The sequence below is a fragment of the Dermacentor variabilis genome, chromosome 9, assembly GCF_050947875.1.
Source record: "Dermacentor variabilis isolate Ectoservices chromosome 9, ASM5094787v1, whole genome shotgun sequence".
NCBI classification, from domain to species: Eukaryota; Metazoa; Arthropoda; class Arachnida; order Ixodida; family Ixodidae; genus Dermacentor; species Dermacentor variabilis.
Genome location: NC_134576.1, coordinates 118,644,334 through 118,671,478, shown reverse-complemented (window position 1 = coordinate 118,671,478; position 27,145 = coordinate 118,644,334). Strand labels below are relative to the sequence as shown.

At 47.0% G+C, this 27,145-nt stretch overlaps 1 protein-coding gene across 2 annotated transcripts; it reads left to right on the top strand.

Annotated features, from left to right (window-relative positions):
- Positions 1-1,563: 1,563 nt before the first annotated feature.
- On the top strand, positions 1,564-27,145 carry LOC142557350 (uncharacterized). Of its 2 annotated transcripts, XR_012822764.1 has the most exons (5): positions 1,564-1,743; positions 7,410-8,369; positions 20,605-20,795; positions 24,453-24,505; positions 27,011-27,145. XR_012822764.1 is itself a non-coding variant. In XM_075669119.1 (4 exons), the coding sequence occupies exons 2-4, from the start codon at positions 7,411-7,413 to the stop codon at positions 27,028-27,030; spliced, it is 1,032 nt and encodes a 343-aa protein (XP_075525234.1). In that variant the 5' UTR covers positions 1,566-1,743; position 7,410; the 3' UTR covers positions 27,031-27,145. The 2 variants fall into 2 exon arrangements, 1 of the variants encoding a protein (XP_075525234.1); XM_075669119.1 differs by lacking the exon at positions 20,605-20,795 and having other exon boundaries at positions 1,566-1,743.

Below are 27,145 nucleotides of genomic sequence, written 5' to 3'. Positions count from 1 at the left end.
GTTATCTTTTTAGGTGCTAACGCTCCGTTCCGCATGGCGAAGCGGTGTGATAAGAGACGCGTGGTGAACCGTTTGACGCTTTTGTGTGTGTGTCCCCTGATTGCTTCTTCGCGGCGGTGAACAGCGCGCCGCGCTCTCATGCGTACATGTTATCTGCATCGTGTTCCACGCAAGTTGTAGACGCTCATTCACACATTGCGGTACATTTTGGGTTCGTCTTTCACTGGCGGCGTTCCTTTTCACATATCTCGCGTATGTATATCTCTCCTTTCTCTGCCGTTAGCGAAGGCCTTGCAGCTAGCCTGTGTTCGCTCCATCTCTCCGTCGTATGCTTAGGTGGCAGCTCGAAACCGATATGTGTTCCAACTGCAGGCCGTTCATCTAAGAATACACTGATTGCACTCGGTACATTAGACACACGTACATTGGCAATTATTGCTCTCATGATTGCGACCAATGCTGTTTTTCGTGTGAAACGTTTCGCTGGTCGCAGGCGACGTGCATTTTCATGCGCCAGCCGCGTCCCCAGCTCCTTAGGGTCAAAATGAAAAGCACCATTAGCCGCAACAAACTTTCTAAAATCGAAGCCCAAGCAGGTCGGCGCGAAATTTTATGCGTATGAGACGTACCCGATAACTTGCTTTTTCATGTCCCCTGATGACAGCGCCAACTCATCAATGTCGCCGGTGGGCGACGTGATCGCTGCGAGCAGGGATCCTCCAGCTATCGCTTTCGAGTATACAATCACGATTTCGCGTCTTGTCATCCGCCGCGTCGGAGGCCATCTGTTGCGCTGCGCAAGGCGAGGTTGGCCCAGTACGCGTCCTGCGCCGAGTCGCGCGAAAGTTATCGTATATTCCTGAATGCAACTATATATTTTCAAGCTGGCAACGCATAAATGGACCGACTACGCCGAGCGCACGTCGGCCTTGCCGGGCGCTGCCATGCTGGTAGCATGTTTACATTTGGCCAGCTGACCGGCGTTCGATGTTGCCAACTTCGGGCAGGTTCGGGTTGTTTTGGGCGTTTTGGGATCCCAGCCCACGTGGCTTCCTGTCAGAACCGGAACTAGCTGGCTGCCATCTGGCCACTGCATCTGGCTGCCAGCGGACTGCCAGAACGCCGAAAATCGAAGAGGTGATAACACGCGTGCCGTTCGTCACTAAGAAAGAAAACGCATCAAGGCAGAGTTCAATGGACAGCTTTTTTCCCTCCACCTCTCCATCTGTATCTTACAAGATCTGTACCTTACAAGATGGAAATAAACTTTCATTTCAGATGACGATTATTGTTGTGTGGCAGAAGGGGCACTCCAAAGGCTGTAAACTGTTCTTAGAGTGCGGCAAGCAGTAAGTGGTGTCCAAAATTGATCTCTTAATTTGTGATGCAAATATTAAAGGCTATGCTTTTTCTGGTTGCATGTGGCGGATGTGAGTGTTGGAGCTATGGTTGGAGCATAGAATAAAGAGGTTGGAGCCTGAGTACGCCATGATTGGGTTTTGAACGTCGCCGGTTGGCGGCGCAGCGCACGAGGTGACGTCATATGGTGACGTGCCGTAGGCGGCCGTGCTTTTTATTCTATGGTGAGAGCGGCGCCCATGGCGGAGTAGGCTTGCTTGTGGTGGACCTTCCTAGGCTTCGGTAAAAGCTCTGCCCAAGAAACCGGCCTGTCTACTTCAAGCTGCTTTCCGCCGCTTGTGTACGTTTTGCGTTTACTGGCTTCAGCGTGTAGCATTCCATTGCGTAAGTACTCTCCATTCTTGCTTTGCGTTGACGCCGCTTCCTGGCCCCTTGGGCTCGCTGCCCCGTTTAGGTGCAGTCGCCTTGACTACTTTTCGCGATCGATTGCGAGCTGCGTAGCCGTAAATAGAATCGCCTGATCATAAAACGGCGCTGTGAGCCGCTTATGCTCGGTGCTATTCAATTTAGCGATCCATTTCATATTTCATTCTTTTCACCCTTCGTCATAATAGCTCGAACGGGGCCGTTGCTGGGATCGGCCACTTGGCGCGATGTACGATGAAGAAAATAACGGGGAAAATTAATTGCCGGCGTTGCAATATGCGTGTTGTGCTCTCCCACATCTGTGCAGCTGTTGTTTCGTGATTTATGGCTCACGCGTTCTGAAGGATTAACACGTTCGAAAACGCTGCCGCCATTTGCGCCCCATCCGTGTTTGCTCGGTGCTCGCGTGTACCGATAACCATTGTTCTTAAATAAGGGCAGCAGAAGGCGCCTCATTACCGACATATTACGTTTTTGCGTCTTCAAATTCGTCAAAATTTGTGTAGCCTGCTCCCGATTCTCACGCGCCAGACGAATGATACCGACGAAGCGTAGCGTGCTTACCGCACGTTTGGCGAAGCCGACCACAAGGTTAGTGTTGCCCGATAATGCGCGAGGCCGAGCCGACGTAGGCCCCCACGTATTCCCCGGTTTTTCGTGATTTGTCACCTTAAGGCCCTTTTCCTTCCTGCCTAGGTCATACTTCAGTCCCGTGCCCTCCCGTTCCAGCACGGCCGACCTCTTCTTTGGCAATCGATCACTCTCTCTCTCTCTCTTGCGATCTTAGGCGAGTTTTGTGTGCTTAGCTGAGCGTACTGTTTATAGTACGTAATGAATTGTTGTTTCGCGTCGTCATGTTCAAATGTCTCAATTTACACGCCCACTGTCGTTAGCCTGCATAATGGCTCACATTGGGCGAACAGAATGCAGGATTCGAAGCCTGCTGGAAGGCGATGAAGTCCTAAACGCTGGTTATCTTGTGTGCTGTGGCATAAAAGTGTGCACGTCGATGTCCGTGACTGTTGAAGGCCTTCGCATACAAACTTCGCGGCTTCGAAGCAAGCCACATGAGCTGCGGTTACAATTTTACTGCAACAATGTTATAGAGAAGTGACCGTGCTTTCTTTTTGCAATTCTATTAATTCGACGGCTTTGAACTGGCACCATGACCTTTTATACGGTGTGGTGCTCTCTGCAAGTTGTTACTTGGACCGCTTAAATCAGCTACCGCGTCGAGAAAAAAAATCTTCCCGGTGTTGCGCGACCCAAGTTCTTTACATCAGTGTTGTGAAAAGCAGCCTTAGAGCAGCATTTTGTGAGCGAAGATTTCTTGGTCTAGTTATCCCTGCCTGTGTTCACAAAGCTGTATGTTGAACACAGGAAGTAAACAAAAACCCATATCTGACCACTTTTGCGAGCTAATACGATAACCGTTCACCCTTGAAATTTAGTTATTGCGCTTTATGCGTGCTATGCAAGCTACAGTCTTGCAGTAGTTTTATAGCCTGCATCAGTCCTACCGCATCTTGCCTATAGACAGATCAAGCGATACATACCTGATATTTACTGGTCTGCACCCACCGTGGTTGCTCAGTGGCTATGGTGTTGGGCTGCTGAGCACGAGATCGCGGGATCGAATCCCGGCCACGGCGGCCGCATTTCGATGGGGGTGAAATGCGAAAACACCCGTGTACTTAGATTTAGGTGCACGTTAAAGATCCCCAGGTGGTCGAAATTTCCGGAGTCCTCCACTACGACATGCCTCATAATCAGAAAGTGGTTTTGGCACGTTAAACCCCATAATCTTGTTTTATTCATTTACTGGTCCGCGGCAATGCTCGCTTCATTCTTCCAGTTATCTTTATAAAATAATATACATGCAAATCAGCTAAGGGTTCGCCACGCGAACACTGCACAGTAGTTTTAACGTTTGTTGGACTGGGATTTGTTACTTTACGGGTGCAGTCATGCGCGCCTGTGCACACGTTGCAGCCGTGCATTGAAGTGGCAGACGACGACAAGCACGAGTTCCAGGTCCCTCTACGTCCGGGTCACTTTGCTTCGATGCACAAATAGGAAAATTGTCTCTCTGTTCGAAAATGAACTGTCAAGCCGGCGTTACAGAGCACGAACGCATGAGCGAGAACAAGAAATTTTGAACCAGGTACAATGCTTCACGGAGAATGTTTGCACTCCAACGTAGTCGCGAAGGCATGAGTGGCAAAAACGCAAGCATCAATCATCCTACAACACATTTCAGTTAAAATTGTGCATTATTTCTTTCCCTGCACACAATATAGTGCTATGCCTGCGTACTTATGGAGGTTCATCTATTCGCGATTTCAAGTGCCCGGAATCGTCACTCATCTGTCGTATTCCAAAAAAAAAGTCCTGCAGCATGAAGTGCGCACTGTAAACCTTCATCGCTTCTGTGACAGCTTTGCTGATCTGCAGCTTAATAATTTCTTCCTCATGGACGCAGCCAGTGGGAATGAGTGAATGCTCACATCACCGACCGCATAACTTCTGCATTGCGGCTCACAGCAAATACGGTTACTTCTATGTTTGCTCATTCGAGCACGTTAAGTGTCCTTCGGGATTTGAAGACCGAATCGCATAGGAAATTAATTCGTTATTTGCAAGTTTCAAATATTCAAACACCCCTACAAATTATTACCAATTAAGGAATTCAAATGTAATCTTTCAACCTCCTTGTTCAAGGCACCTAAGAATCTTTTCTGTAAACTTTTTGTTGGGGTTTTCTTATTAGCACCAACCAGATTTGCTGCTAGCAAATTTTTCTTACCAATGGTGTGAATTAAATACAGGAACAGAACTGCATACTTCTCAGCAGTAACATTTTAGAATGACCTGCCACTATATCTTAACCTCCATTTGTATGTGCTTTTAAACAAGTATGACTCCCTTTCTGCTAGGTAGCTAACTTCTAATGTATGCTGCATTACATTCTATTGTTACTGCAATACTTATGCTTTGTAGTGTCGCCAATATTTATTTGTGGTAGTGCCCATGAACAGCTCTAGAAAGGGCCTTAGTAATGGTGCATTCGTGATTAGATATAGAACTGAAAAAAAAAAAAGCCAATGAAACTGATCAAATAGAGGTACAAGAAAGCATTAAAAAAATTAATTAAAAGCAAATGCAGAAATCAGTCGGAGCAGACAGGAGAGCTCAAAATGTCGTGATCATAATGAAAGTTATTCTGTTTGGTTAAAATGCATGTTGTGGAGCCTCTGACTTCATTGTCTGGTATTTTAATACGGTAATGACAGTGAAGTGAGAGGGAAGTTAATTATGTTTAATTTAAGTATAGGCCCCGGTGCATTAGCATGCTGCCTGCTCTTACGCTTTCACACTATGTGACAGCTTCAGTTAAAAGGACTCTCCATGTCTACCGCCTTGGTCGTGAGCAAGGCTGGCTAACACTCACAAGGCTATTGCACCAAAGAAACGCCGAGGAATATGGCAGGTTGGATGGCACCACAGTAGCTCAATATGTACAACACTGCAAAAGTGTCGCAGTAATGTTTATCTCCATATAGACACTTAAAGAAAGTGTAAGGTAGCTATTTATGACATGGTTTATAGAGTGCCAATAGCTTAGAAGAGCTCATAATGGCAACTGCTGCGAAATGTCAGGAAGCCCTGAGAAAATGAAGAGATGAGGCACATTGGTATGGGGGTGTAAGCTGTAATGACAGGTGGAGATTGATAGGCTCTTGGACATGTGTAGCATGTGATGTGACACTACGGGGCGTCTAGGCATTGTTGCTTAAAGAAAAAAAAAGTGTTGTGTGTTCAGAAAGGAACAATTTAAGGAGAAAAAATTGTAATTGCAAGCAAGAGGTAATTTTGGGGGAAAAGCAAGTGCTCTTGACAAAGTGTGTACTGTAGTTGTGAAATGAAATGCGACTTGGAAACGTCTAAGTGGGACGTGTCATGCGTGTAGGAATGAGTGAATATTTGAAATTTCAAATGTGAATTCTTTTAGAAATCGCTATTTGAAGTTGTCGAGCATTCATTTCTGTTTGGATATGTAGAATAATGCCTAGTAAGAGTCTACAAGGTGAGATGCAAGCCATGACATTCTTGAACAGTTCAACTTGCCAGATAGCTGTGGTTGTTGCACAGAGGCACCAGCTTCTGGCCAGGAGCGTGGGGTAGATAACTTCTGCTTGATAATTTCGAGACATTCAATAAAGATGCATCACCTTTAGGCCACCCTACGAATGTCATCTCGATTTAGACTAAGCAGTTTATCATCTGAGCACTCTCACCATGGTTGCATTCCACCAAAAGGATCTGGTGACATGTTGTTCTTGTATTTTGTTACTGGCATCATCATGGTACGTTGCATACATTTAATTTGTTTTGAATTTACAAGCCCTTCAGTTAACCCAAAGTCCAGTTGGGAATGGAGTTACGTGTATCAAGTAATGTAAATAAGCCTTCTTTTTCTTTACCAAACAGACTTCTGTGCACCCTCTATTTACACTTTTCGATATGAAATACTTGGAGTTTGATTCACTTGGGAAATTCCCCCGTTTAAACACCCCTACATATACTGGGAGTCCGGTGTCGCACCATTATGTACAGGGGCTCCACTGTTTAAAGGAATACTTTTGCAGTGTTCTTGCATGCTTCCACTGCCACTTGCAGCTAGGATGCCAGAAAAGGGAGAGCCGCACATTTGAGTCTTCCCTTTAACAGTGGACCACACTGTTAAACCTTGTCATTTAGTGACCACCTGGTCATTAAATCTGGTGTGGGCTCTTATATAACCACACAATCTCAAGTTATGCCATTTGTCATACAAACTGGAAAAGGTGGATATGATAGTGTGCATTTTACTTTCCCTATCTAAATTGATGCATTTCATTCTGTGAGCATAGTACAGACTTCAAAATCTGCACATGGCAACAAGGGTGTCTATAGTAGCAGCTTGCGAGCACATAAGTGCTAAGAACATGTATCTAGGCTAGTTGCATGACAGTAAACCAGAAGAACCTCGCGCGAACTAGATGGTTACAACAATAATACAGACAGGATGGGTGCTGTCTTCTCTGTGTGTATTGCTATTGGGATTGTCTGGTTTGGGCAAGATCCTTCCCATTTTATTAGTGTGTTTGCTGCAGACATTGTGGTAAAAACACAGCTGCCTATGTTAGGGGACAGTGCTTCTGCTTGATGTCATTCAACTGAGCAAAGCAGGATGTGGTGGTAAAAATGCTAACAAGAATAAAAAGACATGTTAATAATACTGAGCACTCCATTCAATGCAAAGTCATCCTGTACAGGTTTACTAAGTTGACATTGGTTCACAGCAGACTGCCGCCCTATGTCATTTCTTGTACCTTCCTGTGCCGAATTAAAAGTAAAGTTTTGTGTGCGGTTGGATAAAACGGTGCTTACCTCTTGTGATTTGAGGTAGCAACTTTTCATCTGCAATAAAATCACGTGCACCTAGTAGTTGTCAGTCCTAGCTAGACCCATATTTCATCGTTTCACCCACTGCAGTATTGCCACTGCCTATCTTCATGCGTCCAAGCAGGACTGTTGCATCGGGCTGTGCCAACTTGCTTATTTCCTACTTATTTCTGCAGGATGCCTAACCAAAGCTTTGCGCCCCGTGGTCGAGGTGGGTATCCACCCCGTGGAGGACTGCGCACTCGTGGCTCGGCCGGATTCCGGACCCCAGGAATGAGACCTGCTGCTTCCAGAGTTGGCTCCGCAACTGGTTTTCGATCTGCGGGCTTTCGCAACTCCTTTAGGCCTAGAGCCCCATCAGTTGCTCCTAGAACTGGCTTGCAGGCCCCGAGGATGACATCTCCACACACAGGCAGGTCTTCAGAAGCAGCCTACGGGCCTCCCATCAATGCAGGTGCTCCTCCTGGCATGGGTGGAGCTGGTGACGCGGATGAGCGAGGAGCGCCGCGAAAGCCAGTTGCACACTCTGTCAGCACATGGACGGTGCAGATCGGAGAAGTGCCCATCTCGTACATCTCGCGGGAGAAGTGGAGGGACCAGTGCCGCCCCGAAAAGGGCATGCGGCCCGACATGATCGACGAGCCGTTCCGGGGCTGCACCCTGCAGGACAGGCACCCCAACGAGCCCAAAGCCTCGTACACAGAGCAGGAGATGCGTAACCTCTGCCCCACCTGCGGCACTCTGGTGATCCACTGGGAAACCCACAAGCAGGGAAAGCTGCACCGCGAGCGATCCAAGGCCAGAGAGTCAAACAGCCACACGCCGGGACCAACACAGCAGGACGTCGTAGCTGCACTACGCGTGCTCCAGGCCACGCGACCTGACATCATCGCGGCCTCCCTTGCCGCCAGTTCACCCAACTTGCTCGCGTCTCTCAGCAACAACGGCGGGAACAGAGTGTCGCCTCCGCGCGAAAGGATCAGGCGAGGCCCCCGGTCTAGGTCTCCGTCGCCGGACAGGAAGCGGACCCGATGGGCGCCAGCGGACCATTATGACCGCTATGACGAGGCTGCTCGAGCTCCGGCTCGTACGGGCGTCCCCAAGGGTACACCTTCCAGGGCTGGTCCTGGGCCAATGTGAGGATCACACACTATTTTTATTTTTGTCGTTTTGTTTGCAGGATCCTGGAGTTTGCAGCAGCAATCCTGCCAATGTCTGCAGGTTTTGCAAACACAGCACCCAAGTTGTGCACTCAAAATCGGCGTGCAACTTCAAAATGCCATCTGTCTTATGGAGGCCTGTCCACCTACACATGGTCACTGGTTTTCTTCACCATAATTTTGAATACTCTCCCAAGGACAGCGTTGTACTGAACCATTTTTGATCTCGTGGATCAGTCATTTGATACCTTGGGATTACTTGTTTAGCCATCCATCTGCATCAAAAGGTCAAGGCCAGGTCACCATGTCGTGTAGGCATTCTGCCCACTAACTAGAGATCCTGTCTGGCACATGCCAAGTTATCCCAGCAGGGGTGACAGCTAATTACTATGAATGTTTCACGAAAGCTTTACGTGATGAATGCAAACTACTGATGGCAACTGCAAGTTGCTGCTTGGGGCTTTTCAAGTACGTCTCTTCACTAGTCGTTCGTGCTGCCTTTCAGATGTCACGCATTAGTGACACCTGCTGGTGGCCATGACTCGGTGCTTTGTGGGGATGACTCCCAGCTGCAGTGACCGCATTCTGACGATGTGTAATGCAAACATGCTCATGTACTTAGATTTAAGCTCGGGTTAAAGAAACTCCAGGTTGTTACAAGTCATTTCAAGCCCGTGACTGTGCTCTGACTGACAGCCAAGGCGTTGCTTTGGACTGTTAAGCAGCATGAGCATTGCGATTCACCTAGCAGTACGAAAGGCTGGTTCAATGGCTGTTCCAGTGAACTCACTGCTCATCTTTCAGGATGGTTTGTTGATTTGCAAGTTGACTCGATGTTTGAGCGGTGTTGCCACAGTGGCCCATAGTTATTAATGAGGTGACTTGACAGTTTCGTTGTCACACAAGAAACACTGGTGTTTCTCCTGCTTGCTTTGCTCCTGCTTGAAGCTCCACAGTTCAGCAAGACCTTGGGCATACATTATATTTGGATAAAAGTTTTTAGGCTCAACAAAAGGAGAATCCCATTATGGCCATTTGTCGGATGCACATGGCCCTGTCGTTGCCTCATGCACTACCGATTCTTCGGGGGAACAGAGGTAGCCTGGAGTGCACTGAACGAGAAAGAAGAAAGCCATGCTGCTGTGCTACTTCCATTAATTCACTGTGCAAAAGGGCATTATCACTGACAACTTCAAATTGACAACAAATAACAGACCTGAATCTATTAGTGTACGCAGAAGCTCCACAATCCATACACATGTGGCCAGTTGTCAGGGATGCATGGCCAATCATCGCTACATGTACTCTATTGTTCGGAGAAAAAAGGCCAGGAAAGGGAAGAAGAAAGCCACAGCCAAATGCTGCAAGGAATTCAGGAGCCCATTGTTGCCAACAATTTGGCGTGGTCAATGTTCTTTGGAGACAAAAAATTTCACTGACGATTATGATGCTCCCTAATGCAAAATTTAAGCGCAGCTCTATACGTGTTTTCGTTTCGCCATGCATTGGCTGGCACGGACAATCTATCTCGTGCGGCACGTTACAGACGGAGTGAATTCTGGTGCAGCTGCCTCGGTAATCGGGAGATGACAAGAGGCAGTGCATGGGTGACACATGGATGCGATTCAACGCAGCTGTTGCAGACAGACCTCCACTCATGCAACTCTGTTTCCATATACCGTATTTACACGAATGTAAGTCGACTGGAATGTAAGTCGACCCGCCCATATCGTGTGACAGGAAAAAAAATAGAGAGAGCATACCCGAGGGCACATTCGATAACGAAAATTTATTAGTAGCTGACATGGTCACTGGACTACATATCTTCACTAGTGCTGCCATCGTCATCATTGCTACGGTCCCACAGCGCGTCGTCCCGCGAAATTTCACATTTGGCAAACGACCACACCACATCTTGTGGAACAGCTGCCCACGCTGAATGCGCCCAACCACACGCAGCCATCAGGGAGGCTCTTTTGACAGGTCCGGTTGCCGTAATTTCGCAGTCTTCTGCCACCAGCCACTCGTATTCGCGGCAGAGCAGGTCCTGAGAAGGCGAAGATCCAGGCTTGTTTCATGACCATGTCGCACTTCACTGGCAGGGACCGATTGTGCATTTCAGCAACGTACGCCGCAAGCTTACCCAGCAGCTTCGGAAAGCATCCAGACTTCGGCAGATGGGAAATTCCTCACTTGCCATCACAGGTGAAAATTTCGCTTCGCTTCTGTCGCCACTCTCGCACCACCCGTTCAGAAACATCGAACTTGCAGCCCGCTGCGCAGTGATTTTTTCTTTGGCGCAAAGGATGGCAGCCCTCTTGAACGCTGCTGTGAGCGAGTGCCGAATGATTAGTGCGCCTGGAGCACTCGTGACGACTGAGGAAGCATAGAAGTAGCATGTAGCCGGCAGTCAAGTGGAATGCGTCAAACCAATGCCTTTCGCCAAACTATATAGAAAGCTAAGCGCAACAAAGAGAAACCCGTGAGTGGTGTCTGCTCTTCCATGAACTACCGATGCTCCCCACAAGCGCCGCCGTTCTGAGGGTGCCGCCGCGAATGGAATAGCGGAGCTTCCATCAACTATCGACACCCCCGCATGAGCGTTGTGTGCACTGTAAAACTCTCAAAAATGTTGAAAAACCCTTCCGACAAGCGAACAAACAGGCGGGATAGCAAAAAGCTATGGGTAGGGCCATGGAGCAAACATAAAATGGTAACTACCTTGTAGCTCCCGTTGGTCTTGCATTTTTGGTGGTGCCATGTTTTGGTTTCTATTGTAAGTCGACCCCCCACTTCAGATTTTCAAATTTTAAAAAAGTGGTCGACTTACAATCGTGTAAATACAGTATGACATTGATGGCGTTGTCGATAAACATATGACGCGTGCTACTCTGGCGTCATCTCGTAGCCATCACCACTGCAGGGCCCGTCTTGCGTGGTACTGTTTTTCTCATGCTTCTTGCTATGCCCTCCTCCTCCACTTTCCTCCTGGAACTCTCTTGGCTATCGCCATCTTTAATTCCCCGTGGCACTCCGTGTTCGCTTATTGAACCTTCGCTGTGCTCAGTTATGCCAAAGGATGCCGACACTTGCCACAGGAACGAGTGCCCAAAAGCTGCAATCTTTTAGTCGGGAGGAAATATTGTACATAGTGCATTGCGAGACTAATTGCTTGCCAGAAGACAAGACTTTCCATGACCTCCAATTGCAAGGATGCCAATCGCACAATAGACAACAGAAGACCAGGTACCACTTTTGACAGTTGTGCTGAGAGGGTGTTGCAGATTTAGCATCAGCTTTTTTTTTTCTTGAGACAAAGGACCCCCTCCCCCACAATCTCCCAACAAGATGAACCCTCACGCAATCCCCTAGGTGGCTCCTCTGCACACCACAGATGACTGCCCTTCTGCACGCTAACAAGATGTAGGGCTTGACATTGTGCATCTCTCTCGGCCATGCTGCGGTTATGGCACACTGCAGAGAACTGCCCTTTGCCACACTGATAAGACGTAAGACTTGGTCCATCTCTCTCAACCATGCTGTGGTTAAGGGGGGACATGGCTTTAACATCGCAAAAGAAAAAGGTGGCAAAAAATTAGATTTTTGATAAATCACATTTTCAGTTTCTATAACCCTTTTTCTATGTGATTTTGAAGTACTTTAACTAAAAACCATGTGGAAGTGCTCTAAAAAATTTTGCATTACCTAAGGCGGCAAAAAATTTGTAAATCGCACAGACTGTTTTTCCAGCCACAATATCTCCGGAATGGCGCAACCAAGTGCCGTCATCTTGGTCGCATCAGAAAGCATGTTTGTCAGTCATCAAGTTTGCTGTGTCGGCCATCTCCTCCAGACAGAAACAATTGCCCAAAAGCAAATGATTGAAGCTTGTTCCGAAGTCGCTGATTGGCCGTGCCTGCCACATTACTTCATCGCACTCCACCATTGGTCTGGTGCTCGCTCCGTAGGGGAGCAGTCTGCTCTTTGTACGTCATGAGTTCCCAACGTCTCGACCACCATAATCTCGACGAGTGTCAAAATGGGCGCTACGTGGACGTCACAGAAACGCGGCCGATTACTTTGTTTGTAAATGTCTCAGACCCATAGGTAGGCATTCCAAGCATCGATGACTTGGACTTCGCGACCCAGCTTCGTGCCAGCAATCCTTGGACACACTGCTAAGCCTTTCGAGCATCAGTGCTTTGGAATTCACAACCAAGCATTGTGCATATCGGTGCCTCCGACTCGGCGATCAAGCAAATTGCGCACAGACTCATCGGACTTGCGACCGTGCACATGGAGCGTATGCTCTTTGGACCCGCAACTAGGCATTTCACACATCGGCACTTCGGACTCTGCGATTAAGCACACCACACGGACTCCTCAAAGCCACAGCTAGGCATTTCGTGCATCAGCTTCTTGGACTGTGCGACTGTAGCACATTGAGCATTGACTCCTCGAACCCACAACTAGGCATTTTGTGCATCGCCACCTCGGACTTCACAACTGAGCTCTTTGAGGGTTGGCTCCTCTGACCAGTGCTAGGCGTTTCGCTCATCGGCATTTCGGGTTGTGTAACTAAGTGCATCGACTCGTCAGGCCCACGAGTAGCCATTTAGCTCATTGGCACCTCGGACCTGCAACCGAACACACAGCGCGCCGGCTCTTATCATATTGTCACAATATCTTGTAACTATATCCATCATACCGTCCCTTCATAAAGAGAACCTCTTCATGAGATCTGTTCACTTAGGCTCCTTGAGCCAGCGCAGACACCTGGCTGCAGAAGCGAGCAATCGCGCAAAAGTACGAGCCAGAAAGGCACCTAGCAGCTGCATTGCTGCCTATCTTATCAGTGATTCACTGATCCCAAGCTTCACAGCCATAGTCAAAGAAAGCAACTCGGAATGCTGTTAAGAACCTTCATTCCGTGATATGGTCGATTCTGAACAAAAGACAAAAGATGCTTCGCCGATTATACAGGAGACTGCTATCAATGAGGCAGTCTGCAGACGTGACCTTGGAACTGTATTCTTGCCCCTACGAAGATCTGCTTCACTTGGTTTAAAACCCAGGTAACATGCTGAGCGGCATTAAAAATGCAACACGAAAAGGGGAAATGAAGGCACAGGAGACCAGAGGTCACATGTCTGAAAAGCCCTGCATCACAAAACAAACCAAATAGTAAAATTTGGTGTCTTTTAGAAAAAGTGAAGCTTTGAAAAACAAAAGAACGCAAGAATGGCACGCCCTTAAACATATTTAGCTATGCAATCAATATTTAACAAGCCTTCCGTTGCATTATTAAAGCTCTCCAGGAAGTGCAAACGGCTAAGATTGTGCTGAATAAACTATTCTCAACATATCACTGAAACTTTTTATGGAAGCATCGGCGAGGCATTCTAGATATCTGTGCCAATTTTCGTCAACATAATAAGAAAGTTGTTCCTCAAAGTCGCAACCCCCTGAAAGCACATTGCCGAGGAATGCCCTTTGGCACACCAAGACGGGTTTTGAAATGGAGACTCCTTCACACCATCTGCTTCTGCCAAGCCATTTCAAGGCACACGGTAGAAGACCGCACATGTCCATCTCCCTCAGCCTTGTGATCAAATCGCACCGCAGAGGACAGCCCTTCGGTGCACCGACAAGGTTTAGGGCCTGACATGGTCTCTCTCACTCGAACTTTTGGTCAAGGCTCACTGAAGAGGACTGCCCTTAGGTGCATCAAGACAGCGTTTGACAGAGTGACTCCTCTTAACCGTCTATCTTCGCCATGTTGCTTTCAAGGCGCATCGCAGTAGGCTGCCTTTCTATGTACTAAAACATAGGGCTTGGTGGTGTCCACCCCTCGGCTATGCTGTGGTTAAGGCATACTGCAGAGGACTTCAGTTCTACGCACCAGAACGTAAGTTTGATATGTCGACGCCTCTACACTATGTGTCTTTGCCATGCTGCTTTCAAAGCGCACCACAGGAGAGTGCACTTCTGCATAGCGACGAGACATAGGGCTTGACATCCATCCATCTATATGTTCCATCTTTCTCCGCCATGCTACAGTTATGGCACACCGCTAAGGACATCCCTTTGATGCACTGACAACACTTAGGGCGTGACGTAGCCCATCTCTCAGCCACGCGGTGGTCAGGGCACACAGCAGAGGACTGCTCTTCGGCGTGCCAAAGCATAATGTTTGACATGGTGATTCCTCACGCCACCTGTCTTTGCCATACTGCCTTTGAAGGAAGCTGCAGAAGACTGCCTTTCTGCACACCAACAGGCTTGACATGTTCATCTCTCTCAGCCATACTGTGGTTATGGCACATTGCAAAGACTGCCCTTCGGTGCACCGACAAGACGTAGGGCTTGACATAGTCCATCTTTCGGCTGCGCTGTGATCAAGGCATACAGCAGAGGACTGCTCTTTGGCGCAGCAAGACATGAGGTTTGACATGGTGATTCCTGACACCATCTGTCATTGCCGCGCTGCTTTCAAAGCAGACCGCAAAAGACTGCCTTTCTGTGCACTGACAAGACATAGGACTTGACATGCTCCATCTATGTCAGCTATGCTGGGATCAAGGCGCACCACAGAGGACTACCCTTGGGTGCTAAGACATAGTATTTGACATGGTGACTTTTCTACACCATCTGTTTTTGCCCTGCTGCTTTCAAGGCACACTGCAGAAGACTCCTTCTGGGCACCGACAAGATGTAGGACTTGACATGCTTCATATCTTTAGGCCATGCTGTGGTCAAGGCACACCCCAGAAGAGTGCCCCTTTGGCACACTACAAGAAATGGGGCTTGACTTGGTCCATCTTTCTCGGCCATGCAGTAGTCAAGGCACACCGCAAAGGACTGCTTTTCGGCATGCGAAGACATGGGGTTTGCCATTCTGACTTCTCTACACCATCTGTCATCGTCGCACTGCTTTCAAAGCAGACCGCAAGGCTGCTCTTCTGTACACCAAGAAGACGTAGGGCTTGACATGGGCCATATGTCTTGGCCATGCTGCCGTCCAGGCACACTACAGAAGGCTACGCTTCGGCGCACCAAGATATAGGGTTTGACATGGTGACTCCTTTACATAGCCTGTCTTTGCCATGCTGCTTTCAAGGTACACCAAGACGTCGGGTTTGACTTGGTGGCTCCTCTGCACCATAGAGTTTCATACAATTACTAGAGGGAACTGTGACACTATTGTCTACAGCAGCTGCAAGCAGGGCAGTTCAGCCAGCACGGGAATAATGGTCAGTACATGGATTTGCCTAAGCTTTGACCGTCTGGCATCAGGTGGCCTCGTGACTTTGCAACTGACAACTTCCAAAAAAATTGCATTAGAAATAATTAGATAAGCATTAATAAAGTTGTCTGACAGCTGGGTTCGAACACAGGGCCTGTACCACAGAAACCCAACATTAAAACCATTACGCCATAGAGAATGACCACTGTAATTAGCAGTAATTATGTGTATTTGCTTCGTCTTCCGCATTTAAAAAACATGTATAGGTTGTTTTGAAATGTAGGCCAGTGAAGGCGTAATAAAGGAACCTATGAGAACGTCTGCAGCCACAAGTATGAAGATCTATCAAATTCGAGCACTAACCATCATTCCCATGGTGGCCGAACGAATGCAGCAACCAGAGTTCCCTCTAGTAACAATCGTAGGAAACATCGCAGAAAGCTGTGAGTAGCATAGCCAGTGCGGAGAATCTCTCTTGTTGCACATTGCAAACGGAGCAAAGTGTGGCGCTTACTTATCTGGAGATCGCAAGAGGCTGCACATGGGTGCTATTCACAGCAGTCGTCATGCAGCGCTTCGTTTCCATAGGGACGATGCGTGCTACTCTGACGCCGTATTGTAGCCATCGTCACCACACAGCCACTCTTGCGCTGCTCTATGCTTTTCTTGTCATGCTTTCGTTCCACCGATGACAAGAGCAGCCCTTCATCATGGGGAAATCGTGCCACCAGTGCCAGCGGGGACAACATCCTAGGAAACATCACATCTAGTCTTACTTGGAGCCGCTTGCCATCGCCGCTTGCAGGAGCAGTGATCAGCACACACGCTGGCACCGCAGACTGACCTTGGCAGCTGACGGCGTGGACGAGCATAACCCTCCCTGCCTTACACCACCCTGGCCCTCCCCCTAGTCCACCCTAGGAAGTGCAGATGAGATCGCCCACACAGTTATAGTTGCCGTTGCCGCCGGAAACTTGGGCTATGTGCGGGCAGTTTCCCCTCCGTTCCTCCTCCACTTTCTGCCTTGCGCTCTCTTCTTTCATCTCCCACTGCGCTCCACATTCGCTTTCATGTTTCACTGTGCTCGTTCACTTGGTTACGAGGTACCACACTCGAACGCAGGAATGGCCGCCTAAAAGCTGTGCTCTAGAAAATGTTCGACGATTACGATACTCTCCAATGATAAATTTGGGCACAGCTCTATATGTGCTTTCATTTCACGATATATGAAGGCAAAGATTTTGAGACCGAAATAGCAGGCACTGACTTGGCGGTGGGCCAGTGCCATCAACACCTTCGCAGAGGGACAGTGTAAGAGCGCTGGCATGATGAGCAGCATTGGAGCCAGCTGTGGAAGAAGACTATGCAGAATGTGCAAACACTGGCACGAGCGCAAGGGGCGCTAGGGCAGTGATGGCATGACGAGTAGCGTCAGAACCAGCTGTGGAAGACGACAAATGCGTGAGCAATGGCACGAGCGCATTTGGTTACACCGAGGGATGCCAACGAGCCGGCTGTTGTCAAATGCAAAAACACTCGTGTACTTTACATTTTGGTGCACGTTAAAGAACCCCGGGGGGTCTAAATTTCCAGAGTCGCCCACTACGGTGTGCCTCATAATCAGTTCGTGGCTTTGGCATGTAAAACCCCATAATTTATTTTTTAATGCTTGTTTGTGCTAATCCTTTGGCTCATCTATATAAATATACTAAAAGTCCAATAATTCTTCAAATCATGGCTTTAAATGGCAGACTATTTCTAATTTTTTTTTAATGCAATCTGAGTGTTTGCAAACTTAAAAGCCGGAACACAAATTTTCTCTGGTTAATGCTGCTCTCTAGTTCCTGGATGCTGTATTGTCCTGGTGGCGCTAATTTTTTATATTGCTTGGGGAATGCTGAAGCCTGCACATAATTGTGTGCTTTCACAATCGAAAGCCAGCAGAAAGCCTCCAGTCTTTTGACACCACTACATGGCATCACTAAATGGCGCTGCGTCACTGCCTTTTTTCACCGTTGGATCACACTTGAGCAACTTTGTACGAGTGCCTGCCTTTATCAGACCGGTCTTGGACTGTTCTTGATGGCTGCTTTTATTGCCTTATAAATCGGCCCATGACAGCACTGGACCATGGCTTGCTTTCAACGCTTGATGAACCTTGACACTGGATCACAGCTTGAATTCTTCACTAGATAAGCGTTCGATAAAAAGGTAGATGACTGCTCACCTTTGCTAACGAATCAAACTTGGACAAGCTGGCTCACTGCTGCCTTTTAGCAGTGGACATGCCTTGGCTTTGACACCTTGGCTTTCAGCACTGGGTCACCGTTTGGCTGACTACCTTAGTCAACAAATATTTTGGACAATGCTTAGTCACTGCGAGCCCTTGTCAGAGGGTCTCTCTTGGACAACACCGGATTGCGGATTACTTTAGCAATGGATGTCTTGCATTTGGTCGATGCATTTATCGTTGATGATGCTAGATCACTATAGATCTTTATCAGTGGATCGTCTTGGACAGCACTGGATGTCTGCTTGCCTTTGTTGTTGGAAATCGCCTGGACGCTACTCGACGACCGCATGTGTGCATCCGTGGATCAGTGTTAGCTCTGAATCGCAGATTACCTTTATTGATAGACCAGTCTTGGTCAATGATAAGTGACTGCCATTTCATTGGCTCACTTGAGACCAATCCTGAATCACTGCTCGCCTGTGACAGCCCTGGACAAATCGCTGCTGGGCCAACAAACCACTCTTGGATACTTGTATCATTGCTGCCTTCGTTAATAGATAAGTTTCAGGCAACAACGGATCACCACTTGCCTTCAACCTACCAGTCTTGGAAAATGCTGGATAACTGCTCTTTGACTAGACTGGCTTTGGCCAACACTAGATTTTAGCTTTCATGCAAGAGCCTGCGTATTGGGCAGGGCTGGGTGCCTGCCTGCTGTCGTCAGCGGATCACACTTGAGCAACACTGGATGTCTGTCGGCCTTCACCGATCGATCTGTCTTGACAGCGAATCCTCACTTGAATGGTAGCATTTCTTGCTTTCATCAGTGGACCATTTTTGACAGGGAAAGATAACTACTTGCCTTTCCAAGGAAGTCTTGGCTATCTGCGCCAGCATTTTTTTGCAGGACAGAAGTTGACCACGCCATGGAATGTCTTGTGTCCATTGAACACCAGTTAATTTCTTCTCTTTGTGGGGGGATAATGTTTGAATTTTCTTTTTTGTGAAGAGTTTGGGTACCTGAAGTCTGTTCCTCAAATGGTGCTTCACCATGCCGTGCTTCTTAACATAGTTAAAGTGTTCAAATTCCTGAAAGTTTTCCTTCAGAAAGGTTACCAATGCAGTACATTTTTGTAATGGGCGCATCTCATTTATTCAGACAAGAAAAAACGATAACACCCAAGCTTGTCATTCTTCATTGCCCGCCTCACCTAAGCACTATGGTGCAAATAACTCCCAAACCAACTAACCCAAGAGTTGGTAGTGCTGGAGCATATTATGTCTTTAGGGGGGCATTAAGAAAAGCATGAAATCAGTTGAGAGTGGTAACAGATTAGAAGAGAAAAGGTCACGGTTTAACTTTTTGAGGGTCAATTTATTTCCCGAAGTGCAATCTCCCCAGGGTGGAAATCTTTTGTTGCAGATTTAAGATCTTCAGGCTGACCTATCTTGAAAAAATAACTTACCGCAATTTTTTTAGCCACCATAAAGTGGCAACAAAATATTTTCAGTAAGTAAACATGCATTGCTTATTCGTGAATACAGGTGTGCTTCTTTTAAATACTTGTAAGAAGACTAAAAAGGCAGATCCACTGAAATTGATATGTTCTCATTTGGCACTTGGGTAGTTGTCCGCACCGGAGGTATTGCCGCTCGACTTGCAGCAAAGCAACTGGCACACACGCCCATTGCATGATCGAACATGTATGTGAGCACGCAGAAAAGTCCCATAATTGTGAACCCGTCAGAAAGACTAAACAAGTCTGAAACCTGCAGTTTTCGTGATCAGAGTCTCGAAAAAAGAAACAAAGGCATAGCAGCATCGTTTGTATACAACGGCATCGTTTGTATATACTAGCGCCCATCTATGAACAGGTGTAATCGCACCTTTGTGAGCAACAGACAGGCTAGCATCTAGCTGTGATGACCCTTTGAGGGATTAGAAACCAGATGGACATCACTTTTTACAAACACAACGAACGGAAACAGTCCACAAGATTAAACCAAAACTAACCGCTGCGCACCCTCGCACACATGGATATGCGAGTGGTCGGTAAAATGCCAGTGTGAAGGAGTCTTGGAGTAAAAACCAGGAGACTGTGGGGGAAAATAAGTTCTTTGTATCCATGCAGGGCGGTAGCACTTTCTGGGCAACGAAGAGTTGAAAAATTTCACGTTTTTCAAACATACAGATGGCACCGTAAATATATGGCATCGGCCATCTGGGACTTGTTTGCGGTGCCGTATATTTAACAGCATCGACCCTCAAGGGGTTCAGCTTTCTTCTTATGTAGCACTGATATCGTGGCACCGATATTACTTTTCCGTATTTCAGTCATTGTAATGCATTGAAGGTTCTCAAAACTTGCAAAGCTCGTCCTTCGGCTTTGGAATACAATGTATTCTTATTTATCGTTTAAAAGTTTGTTAAGTCCAAGCAAAGGAGGCGGTAAATCCACAATGCGGGTGGATTCTGCTTTCAACTCAAGGTTTCCTCAAGTCTCTGAAAGTCGGAGCTGACAGAACAGGTCGTTTGCTCTGGCATTGGGAATAATGCATCTGGTAAGGAGTTTGCTGCCACAAGGATTGACCATTTTGTTATCGGCAATGGGACATTTCAGCCCCATCCTTTCAAAGCGGAAACCAAGTATAACCTTTAAATCAAACCTGCAAGGAGCTCTTGCATCTTATGACGCTATAGGAACCTGTAGCGGTGCTATCTTCAATCGCAGCACCACCAACAAGGAAGACAAGTCACGAACGCAGATCGCGGGACGGAAGGCAACCCAGCAGGGGGCCACAGCCATCAACAAAGGCAACCTCCATAAGCCAGCGTTCGCTCTGAAACGTCCTCGTGGAGGCCAGCCATTCAGAGCTGGCCAGCGTGGGAACTGAGCTTGGGACCTTCTTTCGAGCATTGGAGGCAAGATGCATATTCCTTTCACTAGCCATAACAGTCACGTTTGCCCAGGTTGGATGGCCAGGACAGCTGAGGGCAAGACACTGTCAGTGCTACAATAGGTCAAGAAAGTTGAAAACCAGTGATGCCACGATTTGGCACACCGGTTGGGTTCTGTTCATTCAGCTAGGTGAGCATGTGCTCCTTGATGTGGCATTTCCATAGCCTGAAGATGCGATCGCAAGTGGCTGTAGGGTCAGTGAATGAGCCAGAGAATTGCGAATTGCAACTGCAGTGATGGAAGTGCTGCTCCGCGCTACGCCAAATTCTTTTATCGCAGGCATTGCGCGAGGCCTGTTTCGACATGCACTTGCTCCGAATATCCGAATAATTGGGAAGACAAAAAAAAACAACTTTTGCAAAAAAGAAGTAAAGAATCAGTTTTGTTGCTTTTTTTACGTTGCTAGCGGTACGAAAAATAAGCCTGATTTTGCGTTAGGTTGCGCTTCATTGAAATAGTCTCTACTTAAAATAATATGCTGAGAGGCCGTAGGGGCACTTCGCGTTCACCTGTCAGTAGTCTGCCGTGCAGCCTGATGTGTGTTGCGTGGGATATCGTTAATTTGGAGCCTTCTTTCCGCACTGTTCTGTCCAGTAAGCTGTTCAAGCATATTGTAGACGAGTTAGCAGTGGATTGCCTGTGGGCCCAATCTTCACTACTGTGACTGGCAGTTCGGCCCGTGTGCGTGATCGCGTGTCAGGTTGCTGAAGTGCCTGGTACAAACGTACCGACTGCAAGCATCCCACAGCCGCACAGCACTACACTGATCGACCGGCACTGACGCAGTTTCGCCCAAAACACTGGTAATTGTAACAAATTATTAGACAACTGCACGAAGGAGAGTTTGTTGTTTCACAGGCCATATTAATTGCAGTAAGCAGTTGCTTACTAATTAACAAGCGCACATGGGCAAACGTCGAACCTTACTGGATAACGAACACTCTCTATCAAACGACAAGAAACAACGCTGGCGGGATGAAGAGTGGCAGCAGCGGGGCAAGTGAATTCCCCTTTGTGCTGCCTCTTGCTTCAACGCAAACGAGGCGCATGAAGACACGGCTCTTGGAAATCTATCGGCCATGTCGGCTCGCCAAAGCTTTGCACTCGCCGCAGAGTGCCTGCAGGGTAGGGTGCAAGTGACCACGCCATGTGTCCCCGTGGTCAGACTAAGACACGTGTGCTAACCTGCTCCCTCCTCACCTCTCCTACTGGGCACTCCTCACCCCACTCGCTGCGTGTGCCAAAAATAATGCGCACACCAAGCCACCATCCTACTCGACTCTCCTTCGCACACATTTCCTCGTAACTGCAGCATACAGCCCACAGCAACGATCTTATCGCACTTAGACTTTATGCAGAAGTTCACACCAACTTTGACGACGATGGAAATTCACCTGGACTGTTCATATAATTTCCATGAAAGGAATTATTATTTTACGTAATTATGGTGACAGGCGCTGCACAGCTTTTCGGTGTGCCTTTTTCACAGTTGCTGAATGGTATATCAGAGAATGCATAAAGGGGATTATATTACTCCTGGGCAGCATGGATGAGGAAAAGAAATTGCTAAAACAGGACAAGGAAGTGGACGCAGAGCATACAAGTCGCACAGTACACATGCTGTTCCATCTATACCTGGTAGGACAATAGAAATAGCGTCCTTTTCTATCTCAATTTGGGCTTTTTAGTCGGGCTTCTGATCAGCTACCAAATCGCTCAGCTAGTAATTTCAATTGTACTGATATTTAGTATATACTATACAGCCACCGAACTTTTTAATAATATTGCGCAAGTGCCGACCATGTAGGGACATCAGCGCCTTGCAGAGGAACAGCTGTCGCTTTTAATGGAACAACTTAGAAGGCCACATGCTGAGACTAGCATAAGCTTATCCTCCTGCGTAATATAGGGATTGTGCAGTATGAGTACAGAATCAGCCGGTTATACATATTCAGCTTGTTAAGCATATGAAGTGCTTTAACAGGTGAAGCAGATAATGATGTCAGGAACAAAATGGAGGGAATGAACTCTTCATTGAAATGCAGAATTAACTGTGAATTAGGGTTATATCTATTTATCTTTATCTTATACAATAAAAAATGGAAGAGCAAGTTGAAGCAAAACGCATTGGTCTTAATATAATACGTACTGAATGCAATGTTTCAGAAAGTAGCAACTTATGCAGACTTCGTCTTTGCACCATAGCAGCATGTTACCGCTCCAAAGCATTGTATTTTTGCCCCAAACAGCAGATCTTCCTGTTCCAAAAGCTGCTCCAAGGGACCATGTGCCGCTTCCATCACTGCAACTGGGAAGCTGCCTGCTCCTGCTAATGTGGTAGCGGAGTTTGGTGCAGTCCGAGCAGCAAGCTTTAACCAAATGCAAGGAATTCTTCCGGAAAATTGCACTACTCCCGAGGGATGAAAATTGCGTGGAGGCAAGCACAGCTGCTCCTACAAAGGAATGTGTATTTACCACATCAAACTTCACCGAAGAAAGGGAACGGCAACTTATTGACCATAAATTTGAATGATACACTGTGCAAATCCCAGTGGAAAAGATGGAACGGTGTCAATTAAAACACTGGGATGGTTACCAAGCTTGTCATCCCTACTTTGAATAACTTGGTACTGTAGCAAGGTTCCTGGTACTGAAGTTGCGGAAAATTGGATCTTGCAAGAATGTTATTGTGCGAACTGGCCTGGAGAGCGACAACAAATCGCACTAAAATGTGTCGCGACTGTGCACGGACACAACTTTCTTTGGGCAATCGCACATATACTGTGGTGCGCGAGTCGCTCATCGGTGAAACAAGGGTAGCGACACTGGAGTGTGTCACTTCTTTGCTCAGTGGTTTGCTGTGTACACTTGCAATATTTTCATTGCCATCTCTTTCGAGAGCGGAAAGGGGGGCGAGAACTGCTGGCACATCGATGGCCTTGAGAAGCTGGGCCACTGCTGTGGCGAAGTAACGGCACCATTTCGCGCAAGCTACGACATCCCACTGGAATTTCGTAATCGCGCGTGTCCTGGCCACGATATTTGGTCATGAAGTTTGAGTTTGAGGAACATAAACTGTCATAGGAAAGGGAATCACAGGAGGACTGGTAGAGCACTGGAGGAAGGCAAGTGGACCAGTTGGGCTGAGGCCCAGAACAGAATTGTTTCTTTCACATGTGGGAACCTCCGCCTGGAAAACAGTGGAATCTTCACTGCGTTGCAACTGGAATCTGCTTTTCAGGGGGTCTGCCACTGGTTTCTAGTGGCTCTGCTGCACCACCTCAACAGGCACTCGGCACCGGCAAGCTTGCTCAGCTTGCAGTTCAGCAATCTGTAACTCCCCGTTTTCCTCCACAGTACTGTCCAGCCTGCCATGGGCTTGCAATGCTGGGCTCCACGTTGCCTGCTGATGTGCGCAGGCAGCGCACCGAAACATTGAATGGGGTGTAATTTTCCGTTGGTCACCAACACTGCGAGTTGACAGTTGCAGTGCGTCTGCATGGTTAACAGCAGCCTGACCTTTTCGTTGGGCTTCCTGGCATTAGACGGATCACCAGTGTCTCTTGCCTACCCCCATCGCCACGTTTCATACAGCACTGCATTTTGCTCTCTGCTTCCAGGCAGCAAATGTACAACCAGCCACCGCATGGACCAGGCCGCAACTACTCGTCAGGTGTGCTGCTTCATTTCTTTGTCCCATTTATTTAGAAGCAGTAGCAGCTTGAATTGGAACACAAACAGGAAGTGCAGTAGTAAGATCTTGATGAGGGCTAGCAGGTTCATACTTAGAACTGAGGTTTAAACAGTGCGAAAAAGACAAGGACACAAGGACTGTGGTATTTGTTTCCTTGTCTCCTTGTCTTTTTCACGCTGTTCAAACCTCAGTTCTAAGGAAGTGCAAATGCTTCTTGTACATTGTCACTTAGGGGTGCATTGTGGCATCGTTGCTGGCCGGAACATGAACATTTCTGTAGCTCGGAAGCTGTGCATTCAGTACAGAGTTGCACAAATGGCACAAGCATAGGCAAATCTAAAATTTTCACCAACATTTCTTGATTTAGACTCGTTTAAATTCAGATTTATGGCAATAGAACAATGTGTTTCATTAAAGAGAAGTAGCCAGAGGCAAATTTACTACTGCCTCGGGTCTCAAAGTCGCCTTACTTGATAAATAGAGCACACAAATAAGAGACACTGACAAAACAGAGAACACAAATGCTCGCTAACATACATTTTGGAGAGAAGCAAGAAAACTGTTCATAATCTACACATACGCAGGGAAGAAACATCGTTAGGAGTTTAAAAACAACTGGGTTGGTTCTTTACTGTTTCTAAAGAATGCCACATAAGCCTTCCAAGCAACTTATTCTGGTCTTGACCTTTCATGCACTACAAAAGCAGTTTGCATACTATTTGCTGAAATTAAGCTATTCAGGAGACTCCGAGATACTGTTGCACTTGAGCTTTTGGTGGATTTGTTCATCCAGCAGAGGTGCGGGGATTGCATTAGTAACACGCCCATTAACTTGGAAACAGGAAAGAATAGCTTGCTCAAAAGGCTTGCGTGACAAGTTCTTTACGCCCGATAAAGAGCCTGCCGAGTTTTGATTTAAAGCCCTTGTGACATTTTTTCAGCGCATGTGTAGACCGTAAATTGCTTTTGTGCCTCCTGAAATATATCTGTTGTTAGCGAGTTCCTACGCTGCTGTCCGACTTGTCCTTGTATATTTTTTTCATTATCTTTATATAATTAGTCAAACCTTGTTACAATGAAGTCACATTTGACATCAAGATACCCTTGTTATGTCCAATACTCATAAGCATATTTTCGTTACACTCTGATATTGGCAAGAAAAATGCCATCCCGGCCTTGAAAAAGTCTGTGTCCAGCGAAGCTGTTGAAAACCACCACTACAACTGTGCAGGGGGGGTATGCAATGCTTTATGGCTTTAGAGTATTGGTAGCAGTGCTGCTTTAGAGTAATGGTAGGAATGGGAGTAATGGTAATCTTGACAGCACACCGCCACCCATAGCAGTGCTGCAACAACATTGAAATCAGTTACTAGGCTGGTTATTTTATATACAAAAGGCTAGGGACGTTGCAACCCACATCATAAGGTGGCATAGCCACGGCAGCTTGTGCAACAGTAATCTTTACCAGGAAACATATGTGGGGAGCACTACATGCCTCGCAGTGCTTTAACAAGCACCTTATCATCAGTTAGGTAGTTCGGACGCTTGTTTTGAGCTTGGTTTTTATTGAAACATACACTGTTACGTATGTTGTATGGGCGATTCCAAAGAATGTTTGCACTGTTAACTTCACCTAGCTGAGTGCTTATAGCCTCTGCCTTATGAGGCTATGAGCCATTGCATTTCATGCTTGCTTAGTGGGGTATCAGCCATTGGCGATGATAGTTTTCTGTCGACAGACGAAAGAATCCCGAGATCCTAGCCGTATACAGCATCGCTGTAAAATACTTTCGATTTACTTTCGTATACCCACATTTGTCTATTGAAGTAATGGGTGCCAGAGAAACATGCATTTGAGAACGGAGAACTGCCCACACATTAAAAATTTTGCGCCCCTAGGGGCATATATTGTCCACGAACAATAATCTTAATCTGTCTTTCTTGCATTTCCTTTCTTGAAAACTCTGTACTTGCTACCTTCCTGAAGAACGCTCTCTCACGCTGATAATGCACATGTTGCTATCACCTGCAAGTGTCAGGTGCGCAGTTTAATAAAGGAAAAGTAAGCGAGATATGTGAATATCTTTGGATCAAGATAAGCCCTAAAGGTGTGCACACTTTTCTTAGTGAAAGTGGGGACATCAAATGAGAAAATTGGCAGGAATAATGTGGTGTCAGGTGGCAAGATTGGATGTTGCTGGGAGAGGCATTCATCCTGCAATGGACATAAGCTGCTGCTGAATTGCTGATGATTATGTGTATTTTGTTATATTGAGGTTTGACTGTATAGTGACCAACTCACCCAGCATCCATGCAGAGGACTCGCGATAGGTGGTGTTGTTTCCTCCATATGCTCCTGCACGGTGCATCAATACCCTTTTCCCTGGTGCCTGTAGCCATATCTTTTTTTTATCTCCAAAAAGTTCATTCTAGTCATATTCGTCTCACTGATGTGTTGCTAAAATCTTGTTGCTTCTGTTGCAGGCTCATACTCGTGGCGTTAAACAGGCATCTTGACACGCGACAGCACATCAATGTCTTCATCCTGGAATTTTCACTCTGTATTGCACCCTTGGTCCACGTGCTGAACCCTGAAATAAAGTTTTCTTCTCTACACAA